General features: G+C 58.1%; 1 protein-coding gene across 2 annotated transcripts in view; it reads left to right on the top strand.

Moving 5' to 3' along the window:
- The window catches only part of KCNIP3 (potassium voltage-gated channel interacting protein 3), a 74,661-nt gene extending 65,911 nt beyond the window's left edge, over window positions 1–8,750 (top strand). For both annotated transcript variants that reach the window (XM_031441215.2, XM_010984672.3), the window contains 4 exons: window positions 4,408–4,515; window positions 5,196–5,300; window positions 6,002–6,064; window positions 6,647–8,750. In XM_031441215.2, the coding sequence (XP_031297075.1) occupies window positions 4,408–4,515; window positions 5,196–5,300; window positions 6,002–6,064; window positions 6,647–6,694 (324 nt within the window). In that variant the 3' untranslated portion in view covers window positions 6,695–8,750. The remainder of the gene's footprint in view (window positions 1–4,407; window positions 4,516–5,195; window positions 5,301–6,001; window positions 6,065–6,646) is intronic.
- Window positions 8,751–12,064: the final 3,314 nt, after the last annotated feature.

The raw sequence follows: 12,064 nt of genomic DNA, 5'->3' as shown, positions 1-12,064 counted from the left end.
CATTTGAGAAGGAGGCAAGGTTTAACGACAGGTCTGTGCTGATGGGATCTGGGCAGCCCGCCCCGGAACTTACCCCCTTGCCAGAACACAGGCAGAGCAGCCCGGCCTGCGCAGCCTGCCAGGTCCTCCCAGCGGGCACTGTGAGCCAGCCTGGTGCTCCCCGCTGTCGGGAAAGAGAAGCCCGGCCCCACCTCCACCGACATCGGGGCCTCGTCTGGGCTCCACCGAGGGCCAGCCACATGGGATCGTTTGAGAGAGGCCCCAGCTGTGGAGCCCAGGCCCCTAAAAATAGCTGCAGGCGAAAAGCTGAAACCTCTTCGGAGAGGAAAACCTTGCTCATAGCCGGGCTTGATCGATAACCGCCCAGCTTGGCTTCCAAGGCCAAGGGCGGCTGACAGGAAATCGGCAGAGGTGGCAGCCAGCTCAGAAAGCCCCTGCCTGGACCCGCCGGGGTAATAATAACTCACGATGCTGTGAGATGCTTAACTTCTTGTGCCTCCAGCCAGCCCAGCTCACTGACACCTGGGCCTGGGGCTCGGGGGGAGCAGCCCAAGGCCACCTCGCTCTGGGACCACCGGGTCCCCGCCCTCCCCGGGCCACATTCTTAGGGCTAGTGTGTGTGTGAGTATGTAAACCTACCGTGTTTTTAGCTTTTTTATTTTCAGTAATGCCAGTCAGTACGAAGGAGTAAACAGGGAAAATCCATCGTCCTCCCCTGGTCTCACCCCTGTGGCCAGTTCCTTGGGTGTCCTTTAAGAGGCACCTGAGGCCTCTGTGAGTGAGAAGCAGTTGTGTGATGGGCCCAGCCAGGGCTCTGATGGTGGTGTCTGTTGTTCAGAAACCAGATGGTCAATCGGCTTAGCAGGGCCCTTCCCTGCACAGTGGCAGGTGTCTGATGGTCTCTGTCACTCTCCTGTGGTCATCGCTCTCACTCCCCAAGGGACGGTCTGGTGGCCCCTTTAAGGTGGTCAGCAGAGGGTTTGCAGGGGGAGGTGCTGTCGCCTCTCTGCCAGGCGCCTTCCCAGGGGCTGTGAATCTCTTACAGGATCTCAGGCCTTCAGCTCTCCTTGATATCAGTGCTCCTCTCTGGGAAGACTTACAAGAAGGGAGGAGGGCATGTATCTCCCAGGAAGGATGGGAGTGTTGGGGAGACACTCAGCCCTCCCCACTGCCTCAGACCGAACCTCTCAGCCTGCCCTAAAAGCAGAGTCAGGTCACCTTATTGATACTTACAATGATCGCCCTCCTTTCTGTATATCCTTGAGATAAGACATGTATTAATTAGAGTTTATTGATATGGTGAAACGTTGTAACTTCCCTGCCTGCACCTAGAAGAGTAAATGGCAAACCGAGCAAACCTCCGCGCTGCTGGCTGCCCTCTCCTCCTACAGTGACTCGCCCCCTGTGCCCCTGGCCAAGCTGGTGACCTCAGGACCCAAGCGAGGGCCTGCAGCTCCAGATCTAATCACACTCGCCACCCCCCACAACCTCCTGCTCTGCACTCTACAGGGCGCCCCTCATGTGCACTCTGGGGTGTCCCAGCCAGTGCCACTGTGTCCCTGGGGAGCCCCGCATCCTCCCTGGGCCTTGCCTTAGGGACAGTGCAGAGCAGGGCTGTGGGCATGATGGGTTTCATACCCCCCGGCAGTGAGCGCAAGGAGCTCCAACTAGCAACGGTCCCACATGAAACTGCCGTGTGCGCCTGGAAATTTAAAGCCAGCGAGTGGCTGGATATTTAGAAACAGCAAGCACCCAGACATGGGCTGGCTGGACTTGGGGTCACCTGTGAGTTATTGAGGACGGGCCAGTGGCCTCGCGGGGACATTCCCACCCACCTCTCCTAGCACCGTCACTACTATGCTACACACACATGCTAAAGGACACTGAGTAGGGACATTCCTCCATTGTGGCTGACCACGAGGGCTTCTATGCAGCATCTGAGAAGGCTGGATGGGAGGACAGTGATGCCAGGTCCCTCCCATGCCCACACAGGAAGGGTGTTTGGGACCCACCATTCCCTGCTGTGCCGAGTCGGAGCCTGCATCTTTTCTTCCCCCTGGGAAAGCCCAAATCAGACCCCAGGGAAGAGGGCATGACGTGACTTCAAGGATGCTCTGACTCTCCACTATCTCTATAAATCATACGCGAGCCGCAGTGGTTAGCACTCCCCAGATGCAGGCACGTAAGAACTATCACACTGTTTCTCCTTCTGTGTGTCTTCATCTTCTTTACTTATAAAGACACACACACAATTTTAAGGCTCCAGGAGACTTACAGGGTGTGCTTTGGGAAAACAGAGTTACCAGCCCCCAGACACGCCCGAGGAAGCAACCACATCCTTGTTTTAGCCGATTGTCACTGTTTTTCTCCTTGTCACCTAATAGCATCCATTTATTGCTCCTTCTCGATGGCCCAGTTTTAGATGCTGCCTGTTGTCTCTCTGCGTGGGTGCCGGGAGTTGAGTGTCCCGCGCACACACACACTTTTCCCATCCCCTGGCTTTCCAGAACTAAAGGATTCAGATTAGATAAGCACTCTCGGTTTACTATCATGATGTGAATTTGATCCCCAGCTGAGCCTGGTAGGGAACTATGATTACGTTTCCATTTCCTGCACATGTTTTTGTTTTGCCTGCGGTGAACAGTGGTCCTGAGTTGTCATCTGCCTGCAGTCTGTGGCCTCATCGTTAATTCAGCCCCGGCGCTTCTCCAGTCGTGTGAACGGGCATCTCCCTAAGGACGCCTCTCCAGCCTCCGACCAGCTCCATCATCCATCAGAACTGCGTGCCCTCCGGGGACCTCTTCTCCTCTCTCCTGGGTTGGGTCTCCTGGTCCTGCAGGCCTTCATCTTCTTCTTCCTTGCTTTACTCTCTCTTTTCAGGAGTACGTCTTCCTGGAGTTTCCTAGGAATGAGTACATGGGGTAACTTCTGGGTCTTCAGATGCCTGGGAGTGCCTTCGTTCTGTCCTCACTCTTGCTTGATCTGTCGTGTGGACCAGAGCTACGGTGGGAAGCTGTTCTCCTTCAGAGCGTTGGCCGCATCGCTCCACTGGCCTCTTGCCCCCAGTGTTGCCATCAAAAGGCAAAACCTCCTGATTCCCGACCCTGTGTCCAGAACCTGATTTTTTTTTTCTGTTTGGTTTTGCTTTTCTCTCTGGGAGCTTGTAGGATCCTGTCTTTGCAGCCAATTTTCTGAACTGTCATCATGATAATGTGCCTGCAGTCCACACTGCAGGCTATCTCCACGCATTGTTAGTCCTTATGGGACCGGGGTACTCACAGCCTTCTGTTCCAGGAAAGTCTTCATTCCCTCTTGGACACGTGCCCCTCCCTGCCCTCTGGCTCTTCCTGAAACTCCTGCTGGCCAACAGCTGGTCCTTCTAGGGTGGACCTCTCGTTACCCGCTTTTGTCTCCTATTTTCCAGCTCTGCCTTCTCGCACTATTTGATGGAAGATTCCACGTGCTTTTCCAACCCTTCTGAGTCTGTTATTTTGCTTTCTTATTTTTCATTCCCAGGAGCGCTGTCTTGTACCCAATTATTCCTTTTTTATTGCATCCAATTCTTAGTGTGGGGGGTGCCAGATTTCTACCCTCTGAATTGAAGAGTTTTGGTTAAGTTTTTTTTTTTCCCCTCCTGGAATAATTTTTGTTTCTTCCAAAACAGCTTTTCTCTCTTTCCCTTAATCTTTCTCTGATACAGGCTTCCTCTGATCCAGAAAATCTAAAATTTGAGTGGGGACCAAGCCCCTTGATGCTTTGGTCCTGTCCCTCCACCGTCTGCCACCCTCCACCCCCACTTCCAGACCCCCTTCTCTTCTCTTCTGTCAGAGCAGCCTGGGGGGACCCCATGGGGCAGGGAGGGCTTACCCTACAAACCTCCCACCAACTGTTACAACAGTTGAGGTTTTCACACAGAAGCCATTTGACCATTCACGTCTTGTCACATGAGTGATAAACTATCTGTCACACCTCAGAGGGGATTACACCCAGGTACGGCGTGACTCCAGAGCTGAGCACTGTTAGTTTTTAAGCTATAACTTTTCAGGCACCTTGACATGTAGACACTTGATAAAGTGAAAATAGAGCGCCCCTTCAATAAAAGAGCAGCCCTGGGCTCCTCTGTCAGCGGCAACACACGTGGGTCTAAGACAGCATTATGTCTGAATGTCTTTGAGCAGATCAGTACCAGCCACCATGCCATCCCCGCCACACACACACGCTCGCACACGCACAGACATGCAGACACACCGCAGACTCACGCAACATCGACCTGGCAGACACCATCCGCCCGCTGTGATGGAGGTGCCTCCCCTGTACAGGTGTGAATTTCAGTGGAAGCCACACAGCGAACTGGAAATAGACTCTGGGCGCCGGATTGTCACTCCTCCCCCTCCTCTTTTTCCACAGGACTTTGTGGTCGGCCTCTCCATCCTCCTGCGAGGAACAGTCCACGAGAAACTCAAGTGGGCCTTTAACCTCTACGACATTAACAAGGATGGTTACATCACCAAAGAGGTAGAGGGTTGGCCGGCGCCTGTCTGCCCCCCACCACCTCTCTCCTCCCCTCTCCTGCTGCCCTGGCTCCCTGCCTCCCCTCCCCATCCAGAGATGCCTGGAGGGGCAGCCGGCCAGGGGGCTCTCCTCCTCTCCTGGGCTCTCAGACCTACATTCCTGGGTGCGGGGGGCCTGGAATTTGTGTGCTCCTCGCCACATGTCTCTGTCCCATCCAACCAGTGTCCCTGCTCATCCTTCCTCACGGGGAGGTCCTTGGGGAGACACCAGTGGAGAAGCTGAGGGCAGGGGTTGTGGAGCTGGTCTTGGCTCCCACCAATTACGGGTGAGCAGTGTGGTCCCTTAAGGCAGGGTGAAACGGGGGTGTGGGGCACTCACCCACGGGCCCAGTCTGATTTTGTTTGGCCCAAACACTTTGGTACATGAAATGGTTGCTACTGTTTCCAATTCTGGAGATTGCGCATAAGAATCTATCTCCAGCTTCTTGGAGAGTCAGAAGCTTAGCTGGGCAGACTGGATGGGGGCGAGCTTGTCTCTTTCCAGCTCACACAGCCCCACTTGCTTACCCACCACTGCCCTGGAGGTGCCCCCCTTTAATGCCACCCCCGCCCCTCAGACCTTCAGTCCCCACCACCCCACCTCTTTGCAGCCAGGCTCATGCCAGCCCCTCTGGCCCCCTGCAGGAGATGCTGGCCATCATAAAGTCCATCTATGACATGATGGGCCGCCACACCTACCCCATCCTGCGGGAGGACGCGCCCCTGGAGCACGTGGAGAGGTTCTTCCGGGTGAGCGCTGCAGCCCGGCTGCACAGGGAAGGGGCTGCTGCCCTTCGGGCAGCCCTGGGCCTGCCATTCCCCTCTGAGCCTCCCCCTCCCACAAGGAGACTCACCTTGCTGGTGGTCAGGATCCTGAGGAGCCATTCACAACCATCCCCACTGCCCAGTCTGTGAACCACATCTCAGAGCAGGTGGGGGTGCCTGGATTCCGAGGCAGCTGACACCCTGGGCCAGTGTTCCGGTGCCTTCCGAGAGCTCTCCCGGTCCTACGAGGGACCTCCCTGCGAGAGGAGTGGGTTGGGGTGACTGCTCTGTGTCCATGGGGACTGACAGGGCTGAAGCCTCCTCCTCCCACTTGCTGGGGGCCCTGTAGACATGCGGCCACCTGTGCCTCAGCTGCTCCACCTGCCAGGCTGCCCGTCAGGGAGGTGCAGGGGTCCAACGAGCGGGGATGCGTTCTGGGGGGCATGAGCCCAGGAGAGCTGCCGGGAAGTGGCTGCAGGTCAGGGGCCGACTAGGGAGATGCCAGAGAGGTAGACTGTGCGGTGGGGGTGGCTGAGGAGGGCACTTTACGCGGCCTGGATCCAGGGCAGGGGACAGGCTGGGACGGAGGGAGCCCACCCACCCACTCAATGCCATGTCCTCAAGCCGGGGGCAGGGGCCGGCCCTGGTGGGCCACAGCCTTACTGAAGGCATGGCTTGGGTTGCAGAAAATGGACCGGAATCAGGACGGGGTGGTGACCATTGATGAGTTCCTGGAAACCTGTCAGAAGGTAGGCAACATCAGGGCTTGAAGACACCTCATGTCCTGCCCCTGCCCGTCCCCTCCTCACCTCCAGTCTCCACTTGCCCCCTTTCACCTGAGCCCACCCCCCAACCCGCTCCTGCCAGCCCCCCGCCCAGCCCAGCCCAGCACGCTGTCCCTCAGTGCCTCGCATCAGTGGGGAGACCTGGGGCCCTCGGGACGGGGTCACGCAGTGAGAAGGAGGCTGGAGCACCCCCCAGCCTTGCTGCTGACCCTCCTCTGCAGAGCGCCCTTCAGGGGGCAGGATATGGGCCTCGGTCACCTGCCTCAGTCCCCGAGCGGCCCCTTGGTTGCTCCCGACCTCCATCCAAGTGCGCAGCCAGTCGGGGCGGGGGGTTTGTCCATCAGTGAGTTAGCAGCTCCCGGACGGGCCAGCAGTCCGGCCGTGGGGCTGGAGACAGGCTGTGCCTGACCAGCTCCCCCTTCGCCCGGAGGGACTGGCCAGTGACTGGGGGGTTCCAAGTCCCTGACGAGACTCTGCTCAGGGCGAGGTCGGATTCAGGCACTGCCCACCAGGGCTGACCAGGCCTCTCGTCCTCTCTCCTCGCAGGACAAGGACATCATGAGCTCCATGCAGCTATTCGAGAACGTCATCTAGGGCACGTGTGGTTGGGGAGGGCGAGGGGAGGGGTCCCTGAGTGGCTGTTGCCACCTCTGCCCCATAGAAACCTCAATCCTGCCAGGAGCCACCTCCATGAGAAACTTTTTTCTAATATATTTGCAAAAAGTGAATAGTTTGCTCCAGACAGACACACACACACACACACACACACACACACACACACACACACACTCTCAAACACCCTTCCTCTGGGCTGGCAGGTTGGGGGGCAGAGGTGAGGGAGGGGCTGGGTCCAGGTGGTGAGAGCCACACACCCCAGCCAGCCCCCTCCCAGGCCAGTGGGTGAGGCCGCCTCTGGGCGGGCAGCTGAAACGGCAGTGTCTTCAGGCCGCTGGCCTCTGAGTGTTGCCTCCCCTAGAGAGGAGGTTCCAGTCTCCAAAGCAAAGGCCCCTCCCATCTGCAAGCCTTTCCCACCACACTGGGCTGTTTTGGGGCTGCTCCGGCCTTCCTGTCCCCCCCAGCCACTCCCCGCCCACTGACTACAGTTCCAGAATGGCCCTCACCTTAGGACCCCAGAAGGGCAGCTGGGGGTCGGGGGAGTTCAGCCCAGGAAAGACGTGGTGATTAGACAAGCCCGCTGCTTCCTGGAAGCGCTGCCCTGGGTCCCAGGACACCTGCCAGCCCACTGAGCTGGTGAGCCCCGCTGCTGCGGGGCCAGTGGGCTCCTGTCTCCTCCATCCCCAGAAGAGGGCCCTTCAGGCAGGGGACTGGGTTTCTTGGTGGACAACCTGAGGGGAACTCTCTGCCAACTTCACTGGGACCGGAGGAGCCTTCCCTTGCTAGGGCTGGCTCGGTGGGGTGCAGCGGGTAGGGCTACCCACACCCCCTCAAGCATCCATACCTTCCTAGGTCCTGAAAAGAGGTCACACAACCCAGGGCCCACAGCCAGGGAGTGTGGGGGGCAGAGCAGGCCTGGGAAGGGGCTTCTCCCTCCCTCTTTGCTGTGGGCCCATCTCCCTCTGCCCAGCAGCTTGGATGAGCCCCACTCTTCCCGGTTAGGGTCTGGAAGCCATGTGGCCGCCCCTCCACGCAGGCTCACCCCAACCCCATACAAAAAGCACAAGGGCCCCACCAGCTCAGGCTGCAGCCCCCGGGGGATGCCTAGGACACTGCTTCTCAAGGCAAGGCCCTCCTGGCGGGCTGAGGCCTGGGTCCTACCAAGCCCCATCTGGTGGCCCTGGGGAAGAAGCATGGGGGTCGGTTCTGTGCCTCAGAGTCGTGGGGGCTCAAAGCCCATCCCCCCCCCCAATCCCTGGCCCAGCCCATCTCACTAACATTCAAAAGCACAAACCCTGGGGATTCTGCTTGGCTGGGTTCTGCTCTGGGGATGGAGGCTGATGTCAGCTTGAAGCCAGCGCCAACAGTGAGGGCCGAGGGGCCTGCGGCTGGATGGCAGGTCTACAGAAACCTTCTGCAGAGAGAGAGAGGGGCTGTCCCACCGCCAGGCCGCCTGAGATGGAACCCCTGTCCCCGGCAGCACAGGCCCTTCCGAGGAACATTCCCAAACCATACATTCCATCGGCCGCCGCCCCACCTCTGCTCAGGCCTGGCCCAAGGGTGAGCAGGGCCCTCAGAGGAAGAGGGGGGTGGCAGAGGCCATGGAGATTAGCCTGGCTCGGCCGCGGTGGGGACCTCTTGGCACCCACACACAGGTGGGCCTGCCCCTTGGAGTTGCACTGACACCCATGTCCAGTCTGACTGGGGGCTCCCTCTCCCCTCCTCCAGGAGGGCATCAGCTTTCCCTGGCTCAGGGATCTTCTCCCCCCTCCCAGCTGGTGTGGCTTTGCTTCTAAGGGGCCAAGGTCAAAGGAGAGAGGGTCACCATCATGGCCCTGCCCTCCTTGGCCTTGGGCCAGACTGGCTGTACGTCCAACAAGGAGGGGTCTGTCTCCCGCGCTGGGACACGGACTGGCCGCATGTCTGCATGGCAGAAGTGTCTCCCTTGGGTGCGGCCTGGGAGGGTGGTTTCTATTCTCAGCGCCCACCAATATTCGGTCCTGTATATTTTAATAAAATAAACTTGACAAAAGGAGGGGGACTCTTGTTGGCTTTGTCCCGACTCTGGTTTTCCAGCCCCTCCCATCCCCGCTGCTATTAACCGTGGCTGCTGCCCAGTGCTGTGCTGGTAACTGTCTAACATTCCCCGAATTGTAGCATTTGCCAATTTTCAGACGCGTGGTTCCCATGGTTGGGAAGCCTTTGTGAGATGCGCCAGCCCGGCAGCCTCTGAACAGATCTGCAAGGTAGGGGGACTCCTCGAGGTGCCATTTGTGTTTCATTCCCAGATCATTTTTCTCTGCCAGTTCCAGGAAGTCATTTCTGTGTTTCCCCTTGGCTGGAGGGTGAAGGTCACAGGGCAGAAGCAGAATTTGCCTGAAGACATCTTCTCTTCCCGCCCACACACCCCACCCACCTGCCACCCTTCACTGCGCGGCCACGCTGACCTGCCTGGGGCCTGGAGCAAGCGCTGAGCGTCACGGGGGCCTGGCTTGACTCCTCCCCTCTCACAACCTATGGAGGAGGCCCCTTGTTACCTTTTTAGCAGGGGTTTGGGAAAAGTGAGGGCCAGAAACATTGGGTAAGGCAACTGTACCCTTCCCCACCCTGCTCTGCTGCACAGCTTTCCAGAGCAAAGTCTACGATTTAGAAGGTCCGTGGTTCCCCTTCCTTCTTCACCTGAGGTTCCATTGGTTCTAGGTGCTGTGCTCCTCAAAGGCCACCAGGGGGCGACTGCACCACACACCGGCCTCCTCATCAATTTCCTGCCCTTAGGTCCCCGAGGAAGTTACTTGGAAGCAAAGCTACTTATTTCTTTCACGGCCCCAAAGACATTTTCATATTTCTGCCTCATTTTCCACATGGCTTTCCCTCAGAAAACTGCATTTATCAAGTAACAATTCCACAGGCACGCCCAGGGTCCACTGAGCTGGGTGCTGGCAGAGAGGCCACACTGTCAGCTGTATTTTGTTAACTAGGACACACATAACTGTCATCAGACGACACAGCCGTTACCACACAAGGCTGACTTAATTCCAGCCTGAAGCAAATAAAGTGCATGTTTGGTTTCACGGGCCTAGCCTTATCTATTAGGCTTTTGAAAATCCTAAAACGGAAAAAAAAAAAGCTTGAAAACCCCACACACATCCTTCCCAGGCCCCTGTAGGGACCAGAGGGCCAGACAGCAGACAGCCACCTGGGCCGTGGGAGACCCTCTGGGAAGGAGGCGTGTGCAGAGCAGGCTTCAAACAGCTGAGACGTGAGCTTCACAGAACCAAACTGTAAAATCACCACGCCCTCCCCTCTGCACTCCTGAGGACGCACGTCTTGTTGCAATCTCCCGGAACAATCCTGTCTCCGACTCGGCGGCCTGGAGCCCTCACTAATGGCATCAACACTGTTTGCCCTTCCAAGATCCCCGCTGCCTCAGAGGCTCCCAAGAGCTGTTTGCTCTCCGAGGGCTTCTAGTCATTGCGTGTCTGCTTTGGGTGGGATTTCTGCCTCCTCCTTCCCATCAGGCAGTGACACCCCCATGATCCTCCTCCAAGTTCCGAGTGCCCAGGTCCACAAGAAGGGAGGTGTCAGTCTACATTTAGTAAACAGTTTCCACCTACCGGGCGTGGGCGGCAACGTGGGGAGACCACGGTGGACGAGCCACAGTCTTTGCTTTGGGGAAATACAAGTCCGGGGTGGGAGGGCACCCGGAAGGCAAAATGTCCAAGGCAGTGATTCGGGTCATGAGGGACGCTGCAGACTAGGCGACCAAGCTCACCAAGGAGGACTTGGACGTCCCATAGGATTGTGATCAAAGCAAGAGGAAACAGGCGCCAGGTGAGGGGTTGAGGAGGAGGGGCCCTTGCTGATGTAAGTATTTGGGATGTCGGCTTAGAGCCCAAGGCAGCCTGTGTTCCCTCGCCTGTCCCGCCTTCCCTCACAGCTTCCCTCGTGGCCACATTTCAGACAGGACCTGAGTCAGTAAGGCTTTGAGACCTAGTGCGGGGCCCTCCTTGAGCCAGGTTCTGACATCTTGGGCACGGTCTTTTCACTGCCCGAACATCCCAGGCAAGCCCCCAAGGCCACGGACACTGTTGCCAGCCCAAAGCAGGTCCTGGGTCCCCCTCCCAGCCTCTAGCCCACTCACAGGGGTCCTAGCCCTTCGAGTTAGGGGAGCACCGGAGGCCAGCCGGCTCTGGTGTCACGTGCTCAGCTCTAATCACATGGACTTTGTCTGAACCCGCTGGTTGTACTGAGAATGTGCAGGCTGGCTGGCTGCAGAGTGCACTCTGCAGGGTTCAGCGATCGGAGAAGAGAGCAGGGTGCAGGCAGGGCCCAGTCTGCACAGGGAATGGTGCCTGTGGGCCGGAAACAGAGCCAGCCAGGCCAAGATGAGGAATCTGGAAGAAACTACCTAGCTCTTGGTCAGAGCTGAGAGGCCAGAGAAGGGGTGGTGTAATGGGAGTGGGCCTCACAGGAAGGCCTCGTGTGGCCCTGGAAGGGTTTCAGGGCCTCCTGAGTGGACATCTGAACCCAGCCCTCTTGTGGGTGGTGGTGACACTGGTCAGAGGACCATCCGACCCATGAACCTCCCCCTGACAGCTGTCCCGACCTCTGAGGGCTGTCAGTCTTAGACCTGGGCTCCCTGCCAACTGCCCTTTTGTTCTGTCTGTTCCTCCAGCAGGAAGGCCCAGCTTCCCTCTAACTCACCTGCCCCAGGCCTACCTGTCTCTGCTCTCACACCTCGACCCAGGCACAGGGCTCCCTGTGTTCAGTTCTCTGCTGGCTTTGAACGCTGTTGAACCCCTGTGGATGCAGGATCTCTGTCGACCCATCCCCCTGTCTGACAGAGCCCCTCCACTCCCCTGGCAGTAAGAGGCCTTCAGAACTTCTCTCTAGCCGACACAGACACCATGGGGGCAATGAGGAAGGTCAGCTGGCTGGACATCAGTCTTCTGCCTCCCCTGCATCCTCCCTTGTCTCCTGCCAGTGCCCCCCAGTCTTGTCTGGGGATCCCTCCTCTACTCTCTGTCCATGCAGTCGAGGGATCCACCCAACCTCCAAGGCCAGGCCCCAGTCAGCTGGTGCATTCCCTATCCCCGGTCAGAGTGGCTGGTTGAGGGGTGGACACCCAACCCAGTTACAGCCAGTGAGGCCCAGGGAGGCCTGTGCTGGGAATGCTGGGGAAAGACACTGCTCTCTCGCTCTCTGAAGCTGCGGTGTGAGTCCTGGAGCTGTTGCTGCCATTTTGTCACTGTGAGGACCCATGGGGATGAAGCCAGTGCGGAAGATGGCCTGATGGAGGGATGAAGAGAGAACAAACAAGATGAGGGGAGGGAGGGGGCATGTCAGCCC

Source organism: Camelus dromedarius, chromosome 33, assembly GCF_036321535.1.
Source record: "Camelus dromedarius isolate mCamDro1 chromosome 33, mCamDro1.pat, whole genome shotgun sequence".
NCBI classification, from domain to species: Eukaryota; Metazoa; Chordata; class Mammalia; order Artiodactyla; family Camelidae; genus Camelus; species Camelus dromedarius.
This window is presented reverse-complemented; position numbering and strand designations above follow the sequence as displayed.